Genomic DNA, 22,708 nt, shown 5'->3' with positions numbered 1-22,708 from the left:
TATTGCAGTCTCGCTGGGAAGGAACATTACTCTGAACCCTTTTCGACCTTTTCATATATGATGGCTACATAAGGGACCTTTACAATTAAATTTTGTTTAGTAATCGTTGTTTTAATCATTGATCAGTAGTGCACAGTCAACTTCATGATCTGCGTTAGTTTGGTACCCAAATCAGGGTCATATTTTGGTTAATTTGACATCAAATGCAGGGTTTGGATTTTGGAATTGGATGGTTAGTAATTCTTGCAAAATACTTTTAATTTACCAAGCTACATATATCAGATACAAAAGCAATGCAAATATTATAAATTTATAATTATACGGTGTCTCTGTTTATTAGAACAAACCAATAAATTAAACAAGCAAAAAGGGGAGCCTCTCACCTCTAATTAATTTACTAGCGAGGAAGGGAGGGCTTCATAACCCATATGACATATTTTTGTGCATTGCAACAAAATTAAGCTATGAACAAAGGAAAAGGACAAAACATATGCCCAAAATTAAGTTATTTACAATGTCACACGTCATAATAATCGGATTCTAACGGACCATTTGGGATAGATAGAAATTTCTAGAGACACACTAGGAAGTATTTGTAATTTGTTGAGATGGAAAATCCTATTTAGCGACGGCTTGGATCCACTCCGACAGTCTTGAGCGTCGCCGCCGTGCGAGGCCTGCAAGTTTCAACCAACAGCTAGCCTTCGTTAGGATAATGTACGAAAGTATTACAATCCACAAAAAATGTTTCAATTAGACAATATAAGATGTTTATGGAAAACGAAATCATTGATCAATTTAATAATTCTTATTTGGATGCCTAATATTTAGAAATATTAACAAATCAACATAACATTAATTTTGCCAGATTTTTTATCTGCCAATATAAACATTCTACAATTAGAATAATTCGTGCATAAAAAATTACGAGCACGTATATATTTATGTATGTATGTATACCGAGTAAAAGGGTCATGCTGGACTGAATCAGGCATGGATGGGCTGCCGGGCTCCTGAATGTGGCCAACCTTCCTCAGGAAAGATTTGTTGATAAACTTGTCGGATGAGCTAACGGCAGCATCTGGGTTGTCAACCTCGTACATGGCCCTCTTGTTCTTGTTGACCACAACCATCGGGGCATGCATAAGCTGCTGTAGAGCACTATGCGTCCCAATCGTCAGAGGCACAATTAGGAACCCTAGCAGCACAGCAACGGGTGCGTTCTCTGGCTTTCTAAGAAATTTCCTGGTTGGATCGATGGCATACATAAACTAGTTAATATGCGTAACATATAAAATTCCATGACCACTTGTTATTTATCATCATCAATCTTCATTTCTAACTAGTTATCGCTTAATCACTTCAATATATATACCAGATGCTCGACATGGTAGACTGAGCAGCCTCACTATCACGAACATTTTCTGCAAAATGTTTCATCTTCGGAGCGGCGGAGGTTGCAAAAGCTCGGTTCCCTCCCGCCGGAGCCAGCATTAATCTCAACTCGTTCTACACAAACCCACATTAATAATCATTTCACCAATTGACATCATCATCATAATTAATGTATCACGTTATTAAGGCAGTCGAATCAAATCAAAGGGATCGTCATAAAACAAAACAAATTATCGAAAAGAAGAACTTTGGTAGACTTACGATTGCCCGGAAAGCCATTTTGGTACACTTACGGTTGCCCTGAATTTTGGTACTCAACAGTTAACAAGATTCTGGCTCAATATATAATTTGGATGAAATGATGATGTTTACCTGTACTATATATATCCTTTGGGTGACAAACACGTACACTTATATAAGGAGGGATTAGAGAGGTCGTGGCTTTTGCTTGACCGCTAATTGGCAATGGCATGAGAATGGTCCACTCCGACTCCTATCTAGACGGTTCGACTCCTATCCAAACGGCTGCAGATGGCACGGTGCCAAGATAGCAACCCCTACCGATCATACGTTAATTGCTATAGTTGGTTTACCATATGAATCACAAGCTCTGAATTGCTATAGTTGGGAAGAGAATTAACTTAATGGAAGGCATGCATGCCTATGATGATATGTATGTCCATTGTTATTGTCTTTTGAATAGTTACAACTTCTGCATGTGATCTGCATGTCCATTGTCATGGATAGGAAAATCAATGTGGGACCTTGTAATAGGCTTATTGTAGAGGAAGTCGGATCTTCAAGTTGTAAGGTCCAACGTTCAGGATGTGAATTACGTGTCATGTTTAATATGTTCTGCCAATGTAAATGATTTGTAGCTTAAACGATAAGAGTTTATATAACTCTTTTTAAAAAGAATGGGGCAGCGCAAGCATTGTCCACTTTTCTTGTAGGGTTACATAAAACTTGAAGATATTTTTGGATTATAAAAACACATTTCGTTGGGCAAAAAAGCTCTTGAATTAACAAAACGTAGGCCTCCAATAAAAATTACTTATTAGCATAAGTAGGTTTTAGGGCTGGTTTGACACTACTGAAATTATTTTAAAAGCAGTTTTTAAAAAAGTTAGGGTTAAATTTGTGTTTGGTAAATGAAAAAAAAATGCTTTATGTCAAAATCATGAGTCCAAAACACCATAAAGCAGAAGCAGCTCTACTCTTACTTCTGAAAACAACGTTTTTTTTTTTCACAACACAGCAATTTCAAACTAGCTCTTACAAAAGCATTCTCAAAGGGATCGTAACAGGTTACTAGCTAGGCCTGATTTTTGGAAATATGATTGGAATTTAGTGGTTCCAACTCCAAGTTCACTCCAAAATTGTTTGAAATAACTCACTGACTAACCAAACCAAACCAAACCATATGAACATTTACACTCTCGAAGAAGTTCACATTCTTACAATATAAAGAGCATAACCATTACAATTTCATTAAGGCACCCTTACTTTTGGTCCATCACAACACAAAACAAGTTGATAAAAAAAAAAAGTAAAAAACCACACTTGAAGATCAGATGGATTTACTAAACCAAGTCAGTTGAAATAGGCAGAGGATGAACCCAAATCAAACCCATCGATACCCGCTTCGGAGACAGGTGGCATGCTCCCAAACAATGGGCTGTGCTGCACAAACTCGTTCGAGTCAAAGCCCACATAGGACCCACTCACCAATGAGTCCAGTCCATTGTTCGTCGTGGGGTCTGAAAACTCGTAAAAGCCTGACTCATTCCAAACTCCGTCCGAGCTCATAATGCCGCCTTCGGGCCCATAACAAGTGGAGGAGGAGACACAAGCAGGCAAAGGTGGTAGCTCGTGAGTGTGAGATTGAGACTGTAACCCGGATTCATCAGCAACAACACCAAAAGCGGGCACGTAAGACCCGCTTTCATACTCTGCTGATGAACTTCCAGAGAATGAGTAGGCATCAAATGGGTCCTGATGAGTGAAGAAGGACTGCTGAGTGTGTGTTTGGGATTGGGCGTGGGTTTGGGGAAGTGGGGTGGTGAAGAACGCTGACATGTCTTCCTCGGGTGAGATAATGGAGGTGACAGACGAGCCATGTGGCATGTCCGAGTAGACAAAGTTGGTTCGAGCCTTGGAACCGCGCATGGAGCGAGCGGATCGGTCGTAGGCCAAGGCGGCCTCCTCCGCCGTGTCAAAGGTTCCGAGCCAATGCCTCTCTTTGGTCGAAGGGTCTCGTATCTCGGCCGCATATCTGCCCCACGGCCTTCTCCTCACTCCAAGAAACCTAGTCTCCTGCTGGGTTTGTTGTGGTTGCTGGGTTTGCTGCCGTTGTTGCTTTCTTTTGGTTTTGGTTGAAGAAGGTGGCGAGTTGTTTGATTTAGAAGGTGAGTTGGTGAAGAAGTCCATGGATTTAAACAATATAAAGAAAAAGAAAGAAGTGTTTCTTCAAATGTCTGTGAGATAATGCGTTGGATAGAGATGTCAGTGATGACTACTAGAATTTTTAGAGAAGGGAATGACTGTAGGCTTCTTGGGTTTTCGTCCGTTGCATGTTGGGGTGTTTAAATAAGGGAGATTATTGTGTTATTAGTTAATTAATATTAATGATATATTAATCTTGTGTTATAGTGATTTTTTGGTGTAATTGGAAAACCGCCACATGATTTTGTCGCTTTGCTAAAGTTATAACATATTTTTTGTTTTTTTTAACCAATATACATTAAAAGTGAAACCTATTAATCATGTCAAATTTCTATGTTATAATACGCTTTAAGCACTAAAATTCCTCCTTATATTTACAGAGTTAAGTTGTCAAATGATGACCAATCTCAATTCTCTCACACTCGCGCATGCTAATCATCTGAAAATTTGGGTCCACCTTTTTTGTATGAGTGACATCAAGTAAGTCTGCCAGGGGCGAATTATCCAAGGCTGAGGGCACCTGGAGGCCATTGTTCTCTGAATATTCTCGCATCCTATATGTTCATCGTATATCGTACTGTTATATATTATTTTGAAATTTATAATTAAATATCAAAAGTACTTAACAAAAACTGACCGTATGATGTAAAGAAAACATATATGATATGAGGATCTCTAAATTCCTCACAAAAAGAATCTAAAGAGGATCCTTATCCCTTGCTACTGACAGCAACTTTAATCCCTTGATAATTTATTTGTTAAAATCTAGTTTTTTTTAACAAAACCCTAATTATATCACCGCTCGCGGAACCTTTGCAATATATGCATTAGATTTCCTATTGATTGAATAAGTACTAATAATACATTTGCTATCTTGTTTACTTGGCATGCATGATTAGCAACTTATGGCCATTATTATCCTTGTGTGCTGATTCCTGTAACTTTGTTGCAAGTTCATGTTCTTAATAATTAGGAACATATTTTCAATTGGATTAAATATTATAATGTAGTACTCTCAAAGTTCATATTATCATATCTAACCTAAGGTTTGATTGCATGTGCCTTAGGAAGGAAGGAGAGAGAGAGTCTGACTTTGAATGGATGATGTGCTATTAATAGATTTTTTAGTGTGCCTCAAACATTGACACATATACTATATGTCATTATAAGGTAGAGGGACACTTGTCAAAAAAAAAAATCTTCCACTTTGTATAATAACATATGGGGTATCATCCAGTGTTCTGGATACATTAAAAAAAATCTAGAAAACTAAATTTTAATCCTTAAATAAGATGCAGTTTAGAAAAATGTTTTATACAAAAATTGATTTTAGTCCCTAGACTCTATTTAATGCCAGCACATGTATTCAATTTCTCTTTTTTATTATAATTTTATGGTGTTCATAAATTAAATTTTATGAAAATAATGTTTTTGCATATTTTCTTTCGTGCCACTAATTCATTACAATATATTTAGGTAAAAACATTTATGTACACTAATTTAGTATAATATATTATGATACGAACGTTCACTAATTAGAGGAAGTTAAATAAAATTAATGAATTAAAATGTGTATAATAGTAAATTTAAAATTTAATGTAACGGCATTAAATAAGATATTTGTTAAATATTAAAATAAAAATATAACATGAATTTGAATTAAGTACTCGTTAAAGAACTAAAATCAATATCCAATTTAACACCAAGTTTTTATTAATTTTAATCTTCTACACTATTGTAGTAATCAAATCAAATTGTACTATGAGCATGCACGCCTGAGAAGAAGTTTTATATATCCAAAACCGAAAAGCTTTGTAAAAGGAGTCACCAGCAACATATGATTGCTCAATACATCTCAAATCTCTAATCATCATTCCAGTAATCATTCAATTGTCAGGACGCATCATTGATCATCCCAATGCAATTATGTAAATCACCATGCATGTTAATACTACCTTTATCTTTTCGAGCATATATACTTAGATCATCCCCAAGATTTTCTTTCTTTTAGTTTCACTTTCAACTAAAATGGACATAAACTGTCGAACTATATGAAAACAAAATATTTTGTAATCTATTTCTAACATGCTAGATCGTTCCAAATCAATTGCATCGATTAAGTAAGCTTTTATCTGATGTATTGTTTAAATTTACAGTCTAAATTATATTATCACGCGAATAGGCAAATGATATTGTTCTATATATGCATAGATAATCTATATATAAAGTCAATGAAAAAGTGAATAGTGATTTTGGTGTCACCAAGCTTCAACAAAAAAATTTTGCCCCCAAGACAAAAAAACTTCAAAGGTATCCCAAAATAATGCATCAAATAAGGTAGGGGCATTTTCGTCATTTTAACATTATTTTTTTAATAATTAAATTTTTTTGTGTTGTTTTTTTTTTAAATTAGTGATTCACAATAGACTAGTAATAATGTGATTCAATTTCTCTATTTTTAAACACGTTCAAAACATCTTAAGCAGCGTGTAATGCCTGTTATAATAAAAGGTTTTTCGTAGATAATAATGTGATTAAATTAGCTGTCAAATGATTATTTTTTTAACAAACGATATTATCTACACTAAGGGGGAGGGGGTGGACTTAGCCTCACAATGGGCTAGCAATAATGTGATTAAATTAGTTGTCAAATGATTGTTTTTTTTTTTTTACAAACAATATTATCTACGCTAAGAGGGAGGATGGTGGGCTTAGTCTCACAATGGGCTAGTAATAATGTGATTAAATTAGTTGTCAAATGATTGTTATTTTTTTTTTAAACAAACAATATTATCTACACTAAAGGGGAGGGGTGAGCTTAGTCTCACAATGGGTTAGGAATAATATGATTCAATCAGTTGTTTATTCAATATTATTTTCTTTATTTTTAAACACGTTCAAAACATCTTAAGATGTGTGTAATGCTAGTTATAAAAAGGTTTTTCGCACGCGAATAATAATATGATTAAATTAGTTGTCAAATTATTGTTTTTTCTTAATTAATGATATTATTTACACTAAGGGGAAATGGTGGGCTTAGTCTCACAATAGGCTAGCAATAATATGATTCAATCAATTATTCATTAAATATTATTTTCTCTATTCTTATTGTAAATTCTATAGAGACCGATTTTATTATGTGAATTCAACTGCTTTAATTGGTTTATAAGGGGTTTCTTCTAGCATGATATAAGATTATTCATTTACTTCAAATATTTGACTTTCCTTTTATCAATTTACGCAAATAATTACATTTAAAATGTATAAGCCGTGCGTAGTACGCTGCAATTTAAAAAATACCTTATCTACGTGCGTGAACGCGTCCACAAAGGCTAGTCATAAATAATATAATTACAATTGCAAAAAGGGTCATGTTACTCTATACAGCATAGGAAGACTTTTAGGTATATGCAACAACATGGGGAATATAATTTTCTCAGCCACGTGGATCCAATTGGAGCTTATATATAGTATAATAATATGTTCCGCACCTTCTTTCCCAACTTTTCAAACCAAAAATTTTGTTTCATAATTCGTTTATTTCCATGGAAAGGGCTTTTTCCTCTTTTATATTTTGGTGAGTTCGGAGTGTTAAGAGTTGTTTCAAATCGGTGAAGGACAAGGTTTGCTATGTGCTTATTTGATTTTTGGCTACTACTCATATTGCCAATTGATTTTATGGTGGAACCCTAATTTCATCATGTATCAGAGTCAGGTTGTCCTTGTGTGAAACCAAAAGGCCACACGCGTTTCACGTCACCCATTTGTTGTCCACGTGTAGGCTTGAAAATCAGCCACACATACGGGGGCGTGTTGAGAGTTGTCCCACATCGGTGAGGGACAAGGTTTGCTATGTGCTTATATGGTCTTGGACTACTCCCCATATTACCAATTGATTTTAAACGTTGATAAACGTGCTCATTTTCTATTAGTGACACATCATTTAGTTTACAAATTTAGTCTCCATAACATTACTCTTAAGCATTACTCTTATTACTTAAGAGTAATGCTAAGGAGATCAAATTTCTAAACCAAATGATGTGGATGTGGATGATTGAATTATTACTTAAGGTTTGATTAACGTGCTTATTTTTTATTGGTGGCACATCATTTGGTTTGCAAATTTTGTTTCAAATTTTGTATCCGCAGTATTATCCCTTTCTCGTATAAGCATTCACACCAAAATTACAGAGTATGACTATCCTCTAGAATGATAACAACAATCAAATCCAGATTTTTCAAACCGAACATTTTTCCTTTTCAACGATGAATTAAGTCACCTTGATCGTTACAGAAATTGTCTTTCATGGGAAATGCATAACAATATATTTGAAACTGGTTGATCTCTTCAGATTGATTTTTAATGTGATATTCTAAATATTTTACCACGTCATGTTTTCAAAATTTAATGTCAAACTTAATAGTCACAGGCGTTCTTGCGTGACTCAATAAGGACTATTAAACAATCTTTTGATGTTCATGTGTGCATGTTCACTCTAATGAGAATCTTATTGCTACCCTACTGCAAAAGTGAAGTTTATAGACTGTAAAAATTGGAGGGAGCCAAGGTCACAAATAGGTCAAATATTTGCCTCCACTTTAAAAGAGAGACAACTAATTGTAAACTTAAGGCAACAACCACGTAAGTTGAAATAAAGGTTGAAGTGGGGTTTTAACACGTTTGAGTAATTAACTTTGTCTTTCCAGTTTATTATTCGGGTTCATCAATGTCCTAATTTTCCCTACTTGGTCCCAGATCCCTTTCGAGTGACCACACAAATCTAACATGGTGAACCTTTTCATAATTAAAACTAGGCAAGTTTCTTTTTCTTTTTTTAATTAGAGATATGTTAGGATTACATAGAGGTGAGGTTTTGAAAAAAAAAACAAAAAAAAAACAAACTTTGGTTGTGTGAAATTACATCTCTACCCCATATTTCTTATTCATGTTCTGTTTTAATTAAAGGGTTAAAATGGTAATTTCATAGGATTTTGGTTGACAATAAGTGTTTTATTAATTAGTAAAGATATGGCTAGTATGATCTCTAGCATGTCATTCAATCTTCCTTTCAATTTCAATTGAGAGTTTAAATTTTTCAATATTTATATTGCAAAAATAAAGATTATAACTAATTAACTACGTACCATCAAGAAAGTGGAAAGATATATATCATCAAGGATAGAGATAAATCGGCCCTTCGTGATTCCTGGACACAAATTTCTGAACTTTAGTAGGCCAAACAAGGCTTTATACCGATTGATCACCATTATTCTATAAGATGGTATTCTTCTTAGATATTTGGCAATATTATTATGGTGCATTTTCTGACAGAGATATTGGTCTCTCTCTTTGACTCATGAGTCATGACTGACACAACACAAACTACACATATCGTTCCTACTTCCTAGCTTCCATTTTAATTAAACAATTCAGAAAACATATAGAAAGAGAGATTCTGCAACCTTAAAATTGATGGTCTTGTTATGACAAATTTTATAGGCTAGTCGGTATCTGCAATCATATGCTAAATAGTGTTAAATGAATAAAATATAGTCCATCATTTTCTTAAGCATTTGAGTGGCATGCCCAACTCATGTGCTTTCCCTATACATTTTATAATTTATTATTATTAAAGGAGAGAAAATGGTCCAAATTATTACAATAATTTAGAAGATAGAGGGGTAGTTTCAAACCCAAGAAATATGGTAGAAACTCAACATCCTATCCACTAGAGTTATGCATAATATTACCGTTGAATTCATGATAATATGCAACTTATAACTTACATGGTTAAGAATATCTATTTTATTTACATGTTGCATTTAAACAAATACTGTCACATCCAGGCCCGGGACCCTACCACATTCCGGGCTCGACTCCACCATAACACGATATTGTTCGCTTTGGGCCCCAACCACATCCTCACAGTTTTGTTTCTAGGAACTCACACAAGAACTTCCCAGTGGGTCACTCATCATGGGAATGCTCTCACCCGAACTCGCTTAACTTTGGAGTTCCGATGGAACCCGAAGCCAGTGAGTTCCCAAAAGGCCTCGTGCTAGGTAGAGATGGGAATCTATATATAAGGCTTACAGGATCCACTCCCCTGGATGATGTGGGATGTTACAAATACAAATTCGGTATAAAAAAAGGTTTTATTCTAAAAACAACACACACAATTAATATGGTCGTTTTCAGTGTATTTTGTTCTCCATGTTTTTTTGTGAGACTAATTTTGTTGTAGCTACGTTAACTTCGATGGGTAGTCATCTTCTAATCCGGTGGTGTATCGTTTACTGCTTGTGAAGGCTCGTCCGGCTTGGTTATGAGATTTTGCTAGCTCTTCTTGCCCTAGGAACTTGTCTTTGTAATGTTATTTTCGTCTAAAAGAACCCCACAAACACACAATCTGATTAAAAAAATCATTTAATTTGTTCTAAAAACAATACATAAAATGTGACATTATAGACATCATGCATGTGTAGATTGTAAATCTATAGAGTATATATAACTTTCAACGTCAAGTGAAAATAAATTAGCCAACTAAGTTTAGAGTGTCACTAGTGTGTTAGAATAATTTTAAAAAAAGCTTTAATATTATTTAGTTTATTGGTGTAAGAAAACAGAAAGAAAAAAACAACAACAGGAAGTTTTGATATATTTATCATGAATGGTGGGTGGTGTTAAGAACTAATTAGTAGGTGAATAGTGGCTTCATGGGGGAAGAAAATTAAGTGTCAAAAGTCAAAGAAACTCGAATAAAGGGCAAGGTGGATTTTGTGAATCCCATGAATCTCCAATTTCAAGGTGCAAATAAAACAGACGTGTGAATGGAAAGATGTGTTGGAAAGAAAGGTATAGAGTCAAAGATTTAAGGAACCCTCCCCGTGTAACATGGAATGGTTTAAGGGTTTGATAAGGGTGTCAGTTCAACAATCTAGACAACTAGGACAAAGTTGAATTAGGCACACAAACAAGGTCCTTTGATCCTTTCCCATTGGGTCATATTCATATATATATTTTTCTAACTCGTTCCTCTTCACCTGTAAATCAGATGTCCTATGTTTGATTTTCACCAAATGCAAGTTTGAACTACATTATTGATAGCCTATTGTGAGGCTAAGCTTATCCCCTTCCCCTTAGTGTAGATAATATTATTTGTTAAAAAAAAAAAAAAAAAAACTCGTTTTGTGAAATTTTTTAAGTCTTAGCTTTACATTGTCATCTGTTAATAAGTAGCTCATGTATATTAACATTGTCATTTATTTGTATTTTAATGAGTAGATTAGTAACACAACATGAAGATATGATGGTCAAGTAAGGTCATGTGATTTTTTCCAATTTTGTCATAATCATATATATTCTTCTATTTGTTTGGAAAGAGGTATACTGTCACATAGTATTACTAGTTGGCTCATGTTTAAACACTTGCGTATAGGTCCTTAAAAATTAATAATGTCTTTTTTTATATATATTATAACACATATATTAGCAACAGTACTATAAAAATGTAATAATCACACAAAACTTCTTGTTTGAGGTTGCGCTCTAGGCTAATTGTGAAGCAAAAGATCTTCCTCAATGCACGAGTTCACATAGTCGTCTAAGAATATTGAGATACGGAAGGGGAGAAGTACAAAGTTGATCAACCCCTACGGCTTTCGAATTAAACTAAAACTAATTAACCAAAAAGATCAATTAAACAAAGATTTTTCTGCGAAGGGTGAATGTTATCGTATTCTGCTCAAGCATTTTTGCTAGGATTTGAGTTCTCGAGGAGCGTGTGGAGGTTTGAAATTTTCTTGTCGTGTTTGAAGATCATTCCCGGAGTTTGAGATTTTTTTTGGCTTTTATCTGTTTTGCTTGTTTTCTGCATTGTGCCAGCATTTAGCAGCATTTCTAAAACAAATTATAAATATTTGTACAAGTATATAATTTAAGGGTTCTCAACCCTTGATTTGATTACAGGTTTATACAAATGAGGAGATCTGAACAAACTTACTTAAAAAAAAACATAATTACTATAAAAAATACAACAATTTCAGTACAAGGAATTTTTACATGACCTGTGATCATTGATCAATCCTGTACGGTTCATTTTTCTGGTTAAATTTTTAAGCTGCAAGCTGTTGGATACTGGAATGATTAGCAAAGCGCACCGGTGATGATGACATTGGATGTTCTAATCCAATTTCGGAGATTGTCCTCAAAGGAAGTTCTTCCAGTTCATTTCTTGTGTTATTCTCCCTGCTTTTTGATAGGGTTGTCAAAAGTTTTCCTAGCGCTTCTCGCATCCAGTCATAACGACAGAATCTGAATGCTTCTTCTATGGTGAGCTGAATGGTTACAACCAACAAATTATATGAAGTCCTCGCTTATAATCACGCCAAAGAGTAAGCTAAAATGGTTACAAATTATAGTGCTTCTTTCAACTAGTTCCTTGTATTTTATCTGGTGGACCAAAAAAAATTGCATCAGTGTATAGAACTCACCCATTTCCTTCCATAGTTAGCCTGCTCAGGCCAGGAATCGAGCTCCTCAGTCACCTCCATTGCAAACATGAAACCTTTACAACCTCCTTGCAGACTGCAGCTGTTCTGTTTGCTCTTGCTTCTAAACTCCCAAACTCCCAGTGGATTATCCTGGAAGCAAATATGAAATTTATTTATTTACCTGAGTCTCAGAGTCTGTATTATATTAAGTTGATCATATTTTATGTAGAGAATCATGATCAGTCTTAGTGTTATGCATGACACATTGTAATCACATTAAAAATGTACCAACGAAGATAGCGTAAAACCACGAAAACAGACTTCTGATACAATAGACACATGAAGTGAGAATCCATTACAACAATAGGGTATAAGAGAGAATGTGTAAATTTAGATGTCTAGGTACAAATTCTATTGCAAGTGCCAGGGTGTCCGTGCCTGTTACCAAGCAGGGAAGAGAAACCTACATCAAGAACTCCCTTCACTCCTGCTTCCTCCAAGGCCTCGCGACAGGCAGCTTCCCTCATGGTTTCGTCATCCTCCCATCCTCCCTGATCGAAAGGTTTTTTTATGCTTAATATTCGACCAAATTAGAGCTTTTAGAACAAATAAAGAAGGAAGATAAATACCTTTGGAAACACAAGATCATCCCGATTTGGTGAAGAAATCATGAGAACAAGCAATTTTTGCTCTATATTGCCACTGCAACCGCCAGCAATCTTTTCAAACTTATAAGGAATACACCTATTTTTTACACCAGATGGAAAGTTAAAACCCTAACTCCCTCAAAAACTTCCAAATTAACGTGTGACAGTGTAGCTGGTTGAAAAGGAAATATAGAAGGGAAATGTTATAGAAGTCCTCAATAAACCCTCGTGGTGCTCAGGGAAGAACATCAACGACATACAGATAATAGATAGAATACCCTACAGAAAGGATTAGGACCAATGCAAAGAATCAACACATTACGATGACATGTTATACATATGAACCATAACTGCCATATTATGAACCTTCCATGAGTTGCCTATATTACAAACAATAAGGTTTGATCTTGATATTAAGAGTCCAATTGCTCCCGCACACTCTTCTAGCCAAGTAGCTTAAGTTCAGGCTAATCGGTAAGAGGGAGGTATCCATTCAAGCAGATTCAACTTATATGTGAGAAATACAGAATGAGGAAAAGCCCCCATAAAAACTTAGAGAGTGCGAAGGGGTAGTTCTGAAGGAAGAACAACATCAACAACTTACAGATAGGATATCCAGTGAAAATAAGCAATAGGACCAACACAATGAATGAACTAGTTAATTATGATGACGTGATGCACCTACTGAACCATACTATATGAAGCTTCCATGATTTAATTACATTTTCACAAACAAAATAGTTTGATTCTGAAATTACGAGTCCAATCACTCGCAGACTCTGCCTACTGAAGTACTTATTCCAGGCTAATCAACAAGACGAAGGTATCTACGTAAAGTTTTACAACATTTTCCTGCATTATTCATGACGACTCTTTAGATTACTCCTGTTATCATTTCTACTAGATCAGTTATGCTGCAAGCTAAACACTCCTAGTTTTTATAGCATTCTCCTGCTTTATTCATGAAGACTAAACAAATAGTTGACGATCGTATTCATAAGCACAATTATTGTTCTTAATATGTAATTATGATAGTCTCGAGGAGAGATAACAGATAATCCTCCTCTTAAGAGGAGATAAACAGTTACCACTCCGAGTTATGCCATATTGCAAGCATAACATTGTCAATCACAGATAACAAAACAAGAGAACCGTACAAAGCAGTAGTTAGAAATATTTTGGGTTTTACTATAGTGTCAACTCAAGATGAAGTGAAACCCTGCTAAAGCTCAACTCACTACTAGATACAAACAAACAATTGAGATGCAAAGATAGCTAAGAGACATAAGCATACACACACATATGATAAAGTTCTTAAATCCTTATGTGTTTCTTAGCCGTTAGGTAACATATTGACAATTGAGATGCGTCTCAGTCTTCTATGTCTTATCTGACGATTACGAAAGATAATATACTTATATAAAGACTAGATTAGAAAATAGCTGTATATGTGTGGTATTATAAGCTAAAAGGGGAATTTGTTCAACCGTGGAATGACTAAAAGGGGAATTTCCAAAACTGCATATAGCATGTGAAGTGTGAACATAACTGAATGGAATATAATGCCATGAGCTATCACAAGTCAAGTTTCAGGACCAGCTTTAGCAACTTAACCTTGGCCAGTTGGCCACAAGCAATTGTGGAGCCTTTGGCAACTTGTTGTGACAAAACATTGGGACCCAGAGATAAGCTTTTTATCACCTGAATACCATCTACAGTTCAATTTTCATTTTTTCCACACAAAAAGATAAAAAATCATTTGAGACATAATTGACACATGACACTTCAGCTTCAATAATTTATCATAACAATGGAGTTGGCAAGGCTTTAAATCTCCGAGGTGGGATTCATACTCTCAATAAACAGTAAAACACTTGCTTCCTTCTATCAAAAGAAAAGGAAGGAAACAATCTATGACCAAAAACAAAGAGGAGTTAGAAGTGTTTACCCTGAAACAAGCCTCAAATGACCGTCGTAGCGCTGTCTCTGCCGCCCTGTTCTTGCCGTTAAACAAGACATGATAGTAACCTGCCGACCAAGAAAAACAACCCTAACAATGTCCAAATTTGGGGGATTTGTTCATCACGGTTTGCTGGAACTTCTGGGTGTGTATAATCTACATACGCGGAGCACACCAAGAACACCGAAAAACTAGTGTTCCGGATGAAAAATGAGATAGCAGAATGACCTCATAGCTCTTTAAAAGTAACTCGATAAGAGGAGAGAAAGAGAGAGAGGAAGAAAAAATGGAGAGTCAATAAGGGCAACGGTGACACTGAATCTAGTAACAAATTGAATGTTGTTTGAACAGGTGAAATTAGGTTGCTCTGTATGCTGCGCCTTCACAGAAACTGCTGCTTACACAATATTTTCTGCAAGAGGGAGAGAATGAGAGAGAATGAGAGAGAGCCCCATACATATAAATGTTTCCGCGGGAAGACCAAATCAACGCTCATCACTTAAATAGGTAAACGTCAAACTCATAGGCGTGGGGAGATTTTTCAGTGTGACCGTGGTATTTTCGTATAAATGGTGGGATATGTGTATTAAAAGGTTATGACATGTTTGGTATTTGATTTGGATCCAATGTTTTTAACTCAAAAACAAGTTTTGAGTCACAAATTTAAGTCTTTGTTTGATATTTAATTTGAATATAATTCTCAAAACCACAACTTAAAAATATTTGAAAACAAAGCTTATTTATTAAAAACACAAAAAGTGTGTTGTTCGACTTTTTTTTTTTTTTTTCAGGATTCACTCCTCTATGTCTCTCTACCACTCACTCCCCCCTCTCTCCATCTCTCTCTCTCTCTCTCTTCTCTATGGCCTTTTCAATCTCTTCCCCCTTGCATCCACCATAGCCACCACCTTTATCCTTCTTCCTCCGGCCTGAGCATTTGATTTTTCTTGTTTTGAATTAGTTTTGAGAAGTTGCATACCAAACAAAGTTTTGAATTGAAAATTTTTAAATCAAAACATGTATTTTAAGAAAAAAATTAAAATTTTGAGTTTTGTTCTCAAGTTAGATACTAAATATGCCCTTAATAACTTAAAAATTAAAAATTTTCACCATTTACATATAAACGTGTGGTGTACCATCTATATTCTCGTCACAACTAAAAATTACGTGAGATCCTAAACTTATGTGAAAAGACGATACTATTTTAATCCGATTAACGGAAGTATAATTCGATCCTAAAACAGAGATGGAAGTCTAGTATTTCGCACTTGCAGGGCCTAGAATTCTAGTTGAACATATTAATTTTCGTACTTGTGTATGTTTTCCTACGAAATGTCGGCAGCATCGACGACTGCTGTTTTCAAAAAATAAAATTGTTAAACTAAAAGACAAGTTTGGGGAAAACTCAGTCTCTCAAAGATATATGAAGATTCAGATACATGCAAATTTTCAATTAAAATTTAATATTAGTGTTGGGTAGAGACCCACCAATAATTGGCCGACCAAATTATACATCACTGTCGTGCACCGGTCCTAATTCAGATTTACACAAGAAAAATTGGAAATTATTTGTACTCCAATACTCCCAAAAGAATAATGTAAAGTTGTCCGAGCACGCATTGAACTTAATATTTGAAATCACTGGTTATGTACAAGTATTATCCATCGACATATTTGCCAACAAGATACTACAAAGTACCTACTTAGCGGAATAAGGTTTTGTTGTTGTTGCATACTACAAAGTACAAAGACATGTTTGATCAGGAAATTGCTATCAAATGTGAGGCGCAACTGGAGAAGTACAGATTATTCTATACTCCGAAAGACTAGATTTTTTGCTTTGAGATTTGTTTATTGGGTAATGATTGTAAGATAGAAACTAAGTGGAGCCATTAGAAGTAATTAAAGTAATTAGTCGGATGAATTATTGGTTGTAATTAGTCGGATGAATTATTGGGAGAAAAGTGTCACAACATTACAAAGCCAAAGCTCCAAAAGCCATATACTTGGGTCAACACTCTCGTCATCTAATACCGTCTTTGATTCTATACCTGATAAAATATAAGATAAAAAAAATAATAAAAAACCTAATGTTAGAGATAAGATCATTCATGATAGGGAAACGTGGCGTCATCAATCGTTCATCCACACATCCAAAAATCTTTTCGGTGTAACCGTGTTTTACTAAATAACGTGTTATGAGACATAAAATTGACCGACATATGATCGTTAATTGATATGAGCCTCACAACGAAAAGACGCATCAATTGGAAACAGAAGCACAATAAATGGTTTATGTAAAGCATACCCGGCCTTTTGCTTTGAATTGAAAAAGGCTCTCATATGCAACGACCCAAAAACCACGATTCTACGAGCCTAATTGTTAATAAGCTTAAAAGGATAAAACTAGATCATGCTCCTGCAACTGAGCACATATGACCCAACAACCAACCGCAATCACATACAAAATATAAAGCCAGCAACTCCCATTTCTGTGGCCTCACTCTCCCGTTCCATCTAAGTTTCTGTTGAGAGTTGTCTCACATCGGTGAGGGACAAGGTTTGTTATGTGCTTATTTGATCTTAGACTACTCATATTACCAATTGGTTTTACGATAGAACCTCAATTTCATCAGTTTCCACCACCTCACCACCATGCTGGCCGAAGCTATTGAACCGCTCAAGAAATATTAGACAGCAATTGTATACTCCATGCAACCTGAAGCTGTGGAGACTTCAAACTCTAGTCTGAGAACAATAAGCGTTTTAACTCACCCACTCATCGGTAAGAGTCTAAACTCGTGCCTCTGAGTCATAGGCCTTCTTTGAAGCAAAAGAAACTACTAACAGAAGTCAAATTATCCCGCAAATCAATGGGCAACATGAGACTTAACAGCTACATAAATATAGCCCAAAAACAGAGTAATTAACCAATAATGATACCCACTATACACCCCTAAAACTGCGTTTCGCTGAAAGATATGCACACTGAACACCATCAATCAACCTAAAACAGTGTCCTAGAAAGCATAATATAACTACTTGTATGATAGGAGATGATCTTCAAATCCTCCAAGGTATAAACAAGGTAAAAGAACACATTATAGAAGTCACACGATATTCACCTAAGAAAGAGATATATGAACCGCAACAGCAAACAAGCAATTTATAGATATCAAATACAAAGAGCAGGAAAACACTTCAAGAACAATATATAATCTCAAGATGTAATTGATATCCCATAATGTCGAATAGCAAACTCAATTAAAACAAATTCAAAACGCGGCACTGCCTTACTAAGTCCAGAACGATCCTAACAAAATTAAATATCGGAACCCAAACCTAGATAACTTGACAATAACAACAGCACCCATTTCTTTTCTTCCACGAAATGAACCTTCAAAAGGCTCCGTTTCACATAAACTAACATGAGTCAAAAGTGGTCTTAGCAGGAGCATCAGTCCCCCTTCCTCCTGAAAGAGCAACCCTCAGTGAGCCTGGCACGACCACCGGTAGGCTGGCACAGCACAGTCTGGCAGTTCCCGCACACCACAACTGTTTGCGAGTGACTGAACACGGTGGTTCTGCACAAACAAATTCCATTAAATTCACTTCTAAACAACAACAAAATTCTCTTTCTTCGCAATTTAGCGCACGATTTTAAAAATACTAACAAAAAACTGCACAAACAGATAACACTTACATGTTGAAGCACCCCTGGCACTTGACATCCTATTCAAGTTTAAAACAATCAAAATTAGTATACTATTATCCCACTTAAACACTTCATAACTAAACAACATCCCGCTTGAACATTTCATAACCATACAACACAAATACAAAAAACACAGAAGCATACGCAACAATCGATTAATATTCATACCATGAAGAAAGAGTTGGGGGTCTGCACGAGCCTCTTGAGCTTGTGCTTCCTCTTCTCGAGCTCAGCTGGTGGGTGAAGCAAATCAATATCGTTCTGAAGCACCTGTTACAACGAGCAACCAAACAGCCATTACTGCACAATCCGTGTCCGAAACCCTAACTTATTTCTATCACCTCTAAATTTCACCACATCATTTTATCAAAACATTATCATATGATTCATATCCAACCATTTTCCGAATATACAAACAGAATTTATGGACTCTGTTCAAACTCTGACCCTAATTTTTGGCCCAACCCAAAAGAAAATAAATGCCTTTTCGATTCGATATCCTAACAGATTCCCACTGCCATCATGTTTCAACAATATATAAACAGACATATATATATATATATATAGCTGAATGATATGCTAACGAAAGAGAAGAAAACGATAGAGTATTACAGATCAGAATAATATAAGGCGTGTTGGGATTACCATCTTGATTGGAAACGAAGATTGTAGAGAAGAACAGCGGCCGCGAAAGAGAAACTCTAGGGAGCGAGAGAGCTTGCGACGATGGCTGGTAAGAGGAGATTTAGGGTTTATAATTAAGATCGAATATAAATGAATGGCTGAAAGGTTCTGACCGTTGGATCGTCAGGAAGTTTGATCTCAACCATTCAGGGTTGAGTTCTGTATTTCGTTTTGGGCCTCTTTGTCAAATTTGTTCTAATGGGCTTTTTCTTTTGTCCAAATTTGTGCCGGTGGTCCAAAGCAAAGTCTCGATGTTTATTTTCGTTTCTCTGGAAATTATACATATACTAAAACCCAACACAAAACACTGTTCATTAACAATGTTCTTCCATTTTCATCCTTGCTTCTTTTTTGTTATTTCAATTTTGCCCCTATTGCTTTGCTGTCAAATGAGTAATAGTTTTGTGACGCGTGGGATCCTCGACCGCTTTCTTCATTCTTCGCCCCTCCGTCCTCACCCCATCTGGCAAACCTTCATCCCTCTTCATCTCTTCTATCGTTCACCGCTTCACCACAGAAAAACTTAAACCACATCCCTGTCAAGTTTCAATCACCGCTGCCACCAGTTCACCCAGACCTCATCTCTCAGCTTTGTGATATGTAGACTGCTACAGAAGCTTGATTTGTTCAAGTCGGCAATAACTGCAGAGGTAAGCTCTCTGATAAATCTTCTAATTCACTCTTTATTTCCACTACTGACGATGCCGTTCGAATTCAACTACAGAGCCTGCACCATCCCCTACAGATTCCCCTCCAACAATCCCCGCAAGCCCACTCCCACTGAGCTCTCCTGGATCGACCTCTTCTACAACTCCACCCCCTCCTTCAAGTGATAATCCTCATCCTTTCCCCAACCTCCATCATAAACCTTAATTTCTTGGGTTTTTCGTTAATGGGTTTGATTGGTTTTGGCAGGAAACGAGCTGAGTCCGACGCTTCGGTTCCCGACGCTCCGGCCAGAGCTAAGAAATTTGCTCAAAGATACACACTTTACTGATTGTTTTGCGATTAGTGAATTGGGTTTTCATAAATGCCTGCAATTTTTTGTGTTTTTGCCTGAAGGGTACACTGAGATACTGGAGGACTTGAAAAAGGATCCTGAGAGTCACGGAGGCCCGCCGGATTGCATTGTAAGCTCGAAATTTTGATTTGAGTTGATTTCTCACTTTCTATTATGTTGTAGTCATGATTTATTGCGGCATCGTTTTCCTAGCATTCACGTTTTTTTTTTTTCATGCTTTGTTTGGGAAATCCAGCTTTTTTGCAGACTTCGGGAGCAAGTTCTTAGGGAGTTGGGATTCCAATATATATTCAAGAAAGTCAAGGTGGGTACTTTTTATTGTTATTGGATGCTTTATTAGTCCATTGATGTAGATAATTGATTGACTTGGAGTTTGGAATTATGATCATGATTAAACTCTTCAGGATGAAGATAATGCCAAGGCAATATCCCTGTTTGAGAATGTATTGGATCTTAATGATGCTATTGAAGATGAAGTCAAGTGGGTAGAGCATCTGATTATAGGAATATTTGCCGAAAATATAATTTGTATCAAACTCGCCATTTCATAAGACTCAACCTCAGAGCTCTATGAAAAAGAACAAAACTGTACGATACCATTTTATTTATGTTTGATTACATTGGTTACTATTACTAATAGTTACATTTTGTGCATATTGTAGCATTCATTTTAGGGAACTTATGGGATCTGTTCTATTGTTTGTTTATATCATTAAACTTTCCTCTACTCTCCCTTTCTTACAGGGTTCTAAAATCCTACGTTCCTTATTTTTGGTTTTTGGGATGGTTGTGCTTTTGTGTAAAGCTGGATCTATAGGTAAGAGTTCTACTCTGTACAATTGTTATGAACTACAGTTTGTGTTTGGATGGCTGTGTTTCATGTTACACGATCTTGGTTTATATGTTTAGTCTAACAAGAAAAGACATCCCCAAATCAAACTCTATGGTACTGACATCAGTTTCTTTTCTATGATGTTTAAACTTGGGTTGTGTCTTCTTCCTCTTATTCTTTCTCATTGAATCCGGTTATTCAGTGTGTTGGTCTCTGTTATCATCGGCGATCCCACAATTGGGACTGTTGTCATACAAGTTGAATTGAACTCAGGTATGTTCTAAGATTTATCCAGATCTTATTTGTTCAGGTTTGTTAATTTTTCCTCTATTTTTCTGAAATTGATTGATTAATTTTCGTCTGTTCTCACAACTCTGCTTCGGTTTATGGCGAATTTGTGGTTTGTCGTTCTCAACTGTTGTCTTCTGCAATTCGCAACTCTTTCCTTCCTCAGAGAATACCTTGCATTTTGTGTTTTTTTTTTTTAGATTTTTATCTTGGTTTTGAAAAAAAAAATTTCTTCTGTTGTATTTAAAAATATTTAAGCTTGGTTTGATTATGTTATGTGCCTTAACAAACCTTCAGTTGCTTAACTTAAGACAGAATAATGTGTCGATTAACAACTTACGCTCTGCAAGCCAGTACTCTCTCTTGCTTGCTTAATCTTACAAATTTGACAATATTATCTTTGAGAGAATCCATTAGTTGCTCTGCTGCTACTTTCCTTTACGAATTTGTCCATTTTCTATTTTTGTGGTTAAATTTTTGTATAATGTTATAGTGTGAGATTATTGTTATCTATCATTTTAGAACTGTGAATTCTATGCAAATTTCATTTTTCTGATTTTGGAGATTTTATTTCCAGGCTAGAATGTCGTCGTTTTCTGAAGCCCTCTGTACTCAAGGTAAGAAATTTAAACTTTTGGTGGATTTGGAGTTTTGTTTAAGTTTGATCACATTGTTTCAATATAATAATTTACATTGATTATATTGGTGTTGCAGCTAAGTTCCATTGCGTACTCGGATGAGTTGGTTTGTTCTAAGTTTCGGATAAAGAATTATTCCCATCTGGGTATATATACATTCAACTCCAAACATTATATAACTGAAGGTATGCAAGAATCAATGTTGATTTAAATAGAGAGTATTATGTATGTATTAAAAAACATTTGACACCAGAGTAAACCTATTTAACTATTGACTTATCAGTTCTGATCATTTTTCTCCCCTCAAACAAAATGCAATTTTAGCCGTGCAAGGTTAGGAATATGCACCTCTCTCCTTGGGGTTTTCAGTGATGTGTTTTAATAGAATTATAGATTTGAGTAATTAGATATTTCAGTGCTATTATTTTTTTTAACAATTTATGATGTTGTGTGTAAAAATTGGTCAGGTATTTTTTTAACAACTATAATATCATTTAATTCCAATTCATAATTACTTCTTTTGTTAATCTGTTAGTAAATTTTTATACTTTATGTCCAAATACATATATAGTAATGTATACATATAACGT

General features: G+C 35.4%; 5 protein-coding genes across 6 annotated transcripts; 1 reads left to right on the top strand and 4 right to left on the bottom strand.

Annotated features, from left to right (window-relative positions):
• Positions 1-302: 302 nt before the first annotated feature.
• Positions 303-1,777, bottom strand: LOC103433148 (uncharacterized). Its single transcript, XM_008371381.4, has 4 exons — positions 1,657-1,777; positions 1,376-1,509; positions 961-1,245; positions 303-677 (listed from the first exon to the last, which is right to left on the bottom strand). Exons 1-4 carry the CDS (start codon positions 1,672-1,674, stop codon positions 623-625), a joined length of 492 nt encoding a protein of 163 aa, XP_008369603.1. The 5' UTR covers positions 1,675-1,777; the 3' UTR covers positions 303-622.
• A 1,211-nt stretch (positions 1,778-2,988) lies between these two features.
• On the bottom strand, positions 2,989-3,825 carry LOC103433201 (ethylene-responsive transcription factor LEP-like). Its single transcript, XM_008371441.4, has one exon. It carries the CDS (start codon positions 3,823-3,825, stop codon positions 2,989-2,991), a length of 837 nt encoding a protein of 278 aa, XP_008369663.1.
• Positions 3,826-11,750: 7,925 nt separating this feature from the next.
• Positions 11,751-15,494, bottom strand: LOC103433147 (nudix hydrolase 13, mitochondrial-like). Of its 2 annotated transcripts, XM_008371380.4 has the most exons (5): positions 14,929-15,494; positions 12,963-13,077; positions 12,801-12,884; positions 12,334-12,483; positions 11,751-12,177 (listed from the first exon to the last, which is right to left on the bottom strand). In XM_008371380.4, the coding sequence occupies exons 1-5, from the start codon at positions 14,997-14,999 to the stop codon at positions 11,956-11,958; spliced, it is 642 nt and encodes a 213-aa protein (XP_008369602.1). In that variant the 5' UTR covers positions 15,000-15,494; the 3' UTR covers positions 11,751-11,955. The 2 variants fall into 2 exon arrangements, with proteins under 2 accessions (XP_008369602.1, XP_017187074.1); XM_017331585.3 differs by lacking the exon at positions 12,801-12,884 and having other exon boundaries at positions 14,929-15,413.
• A 2,641-nt stretch (positions 15,495-18,135) lies between these two features.
• On the bottom strand, positions 18,136-19,596 carry LOC103433146 (small ribosomal subunit protein eS27y). Its single transcript, XM_008371379.4, has 4 exons — positions 19,301-19,596; positions 18,824-18,925; positions 18,644-18,672; positions 18,136-18,524 (listed from the first exon to the last, which is right to left on the bottom strand). Exons 1-4 carry the CDS (start codon positions 19,301-19,303, stop codon positions 18,398-18,400), a joined length of 261 nt encoding a protein of 86 aa, XP_008369601.1. The 5' UTR covers positions 19,304-19,596; the 3' UTR covers positions 18,136-18,397.
• LOC103433200 (damage-control phosphatase At2g17340-like) lies at positions 19,382-22,410 on the top strand. Its single transcript, XM_070815936.1, has 9 exons — positions 19,382-19,388; positions 20,064-20,168; positions 20,255-20,469; positions 20,596-20,664; positions 20,765-20,949; positions 21,144-21,177; positions 21,395-21,465; positions 22,058-22,097; positions 22,195-22,410. The coding sequence occupies exons 1-5, from the start codon at positions 19,382-19,384 to the stop codon at positions 20,909-20,911; spliced, it is 543 nt and encodes a 180-aa protein (XP_070672037.1). The 3' UTR covers positions 20,912-20,949; positions 21,144-21,177; positions 21,395-21,465; positions 22,058-22,097; positions 22,195-22,410.
• Positions 22,411-22,708: the final 298 nt, after the last annotated feature.

Source organism: Malus domestica, chromosome 16 (assembly GCF_042453785.1).
Source record: "Malus domestica chromosome 16, GDT2T_hap1".
Classification (NCBI taxonomy): Eukaryota; Viridiplantae; Streptophyta; class Magnoliopsida; order Rosales; family Rosaceae; genus Malus; species Malus domestica.
The sequence above is the reverse complement of the archived record's forward strand: the minus strand, read 5'-3'. Positions and strand labels throughout refer to the sequence as shown.

Excerpts from the sequence above, each read along its gene's own strand:
- LOC103433200 (XM_070815936.1), top strand. Across the intron at positions 20,169-20,254 it reads AACTCCACCCCCTCCTTCAA|GAAACGAGCTGAGTCCGACG; the intron begins GTGATAATCCTC and ends TGGTTTTGGCAG. Across the intron at positions 20,470-20,595 it reads GAGGCCCGCCGGATTGCATT|CTTTTTTGCAGACTTCGGGA; the intron begins GTAAGCTCGAAA and ends TGGGAAATCCAG.
- LOC103433146 (XM_008371379.4), bottom strand. Across the intron at positions 18,673-18,823 it reads CCCCCAACTCTTTCTTCATG|GATGTCAAGTGCCAGGGGTG; the intron begins GTATGAATATTA and ends AAACTTGAATAG. Across the intron at positions 18,525-18,643 it reads TGCCAGGGGTGCTTCAACAT|AACCACCGTGTTCAGTCACT; the intron begins GTAAGTGTTATC and ends TTGTTTGTGCAG.
- LOC103433201 (XM_008371441.4), bottom strand. The coding sequence starts at position 3,825 with ATGGACTTCTTCACCAACTCACCTTCTAAATCAAACAACTCGCCACCT.
- LOC103433148 (XM_008371381.4), bottom strand. Across the intron at positions 1,246-1,375 it reads TCTACCATGTCGAGCATCTG|GAAATTTCTTAGAAAGCCAG; the intron begins GTATATATATTG and ends CGATCCAACCAG. Across the intron at positions 678-960 it reads CAGCATGACCCTTTTACTCG|GCCTCGCACGGCGGCGACGC; the intron begins GTATACATACAT and ends TGAAACTTGCAG.
- LOC103433147 (XM_008371380.4), bottom strand. The coding sequence starts at position 14,999 with ATGTCTTGTTTAACGGCAAGAACAGGGCGGCAGAGACAGCGCTACGAC. Across the intron at positions 13,078-14,928 it reads CATTTGAGGCTTGTTTCAGG|GTGTATTCCTTATAAGTTTG; the intron begins GTAAACACTTCT and ends TGTAAAAAATAG. Across the intron at positions 12,885-12,962 it reads ATGATCTTGTGTTTCCAAAG|GGAGGATGGGAGGATGACGA; the intron begins GTATTTATCTTC and ends CCTTTCGATCAG.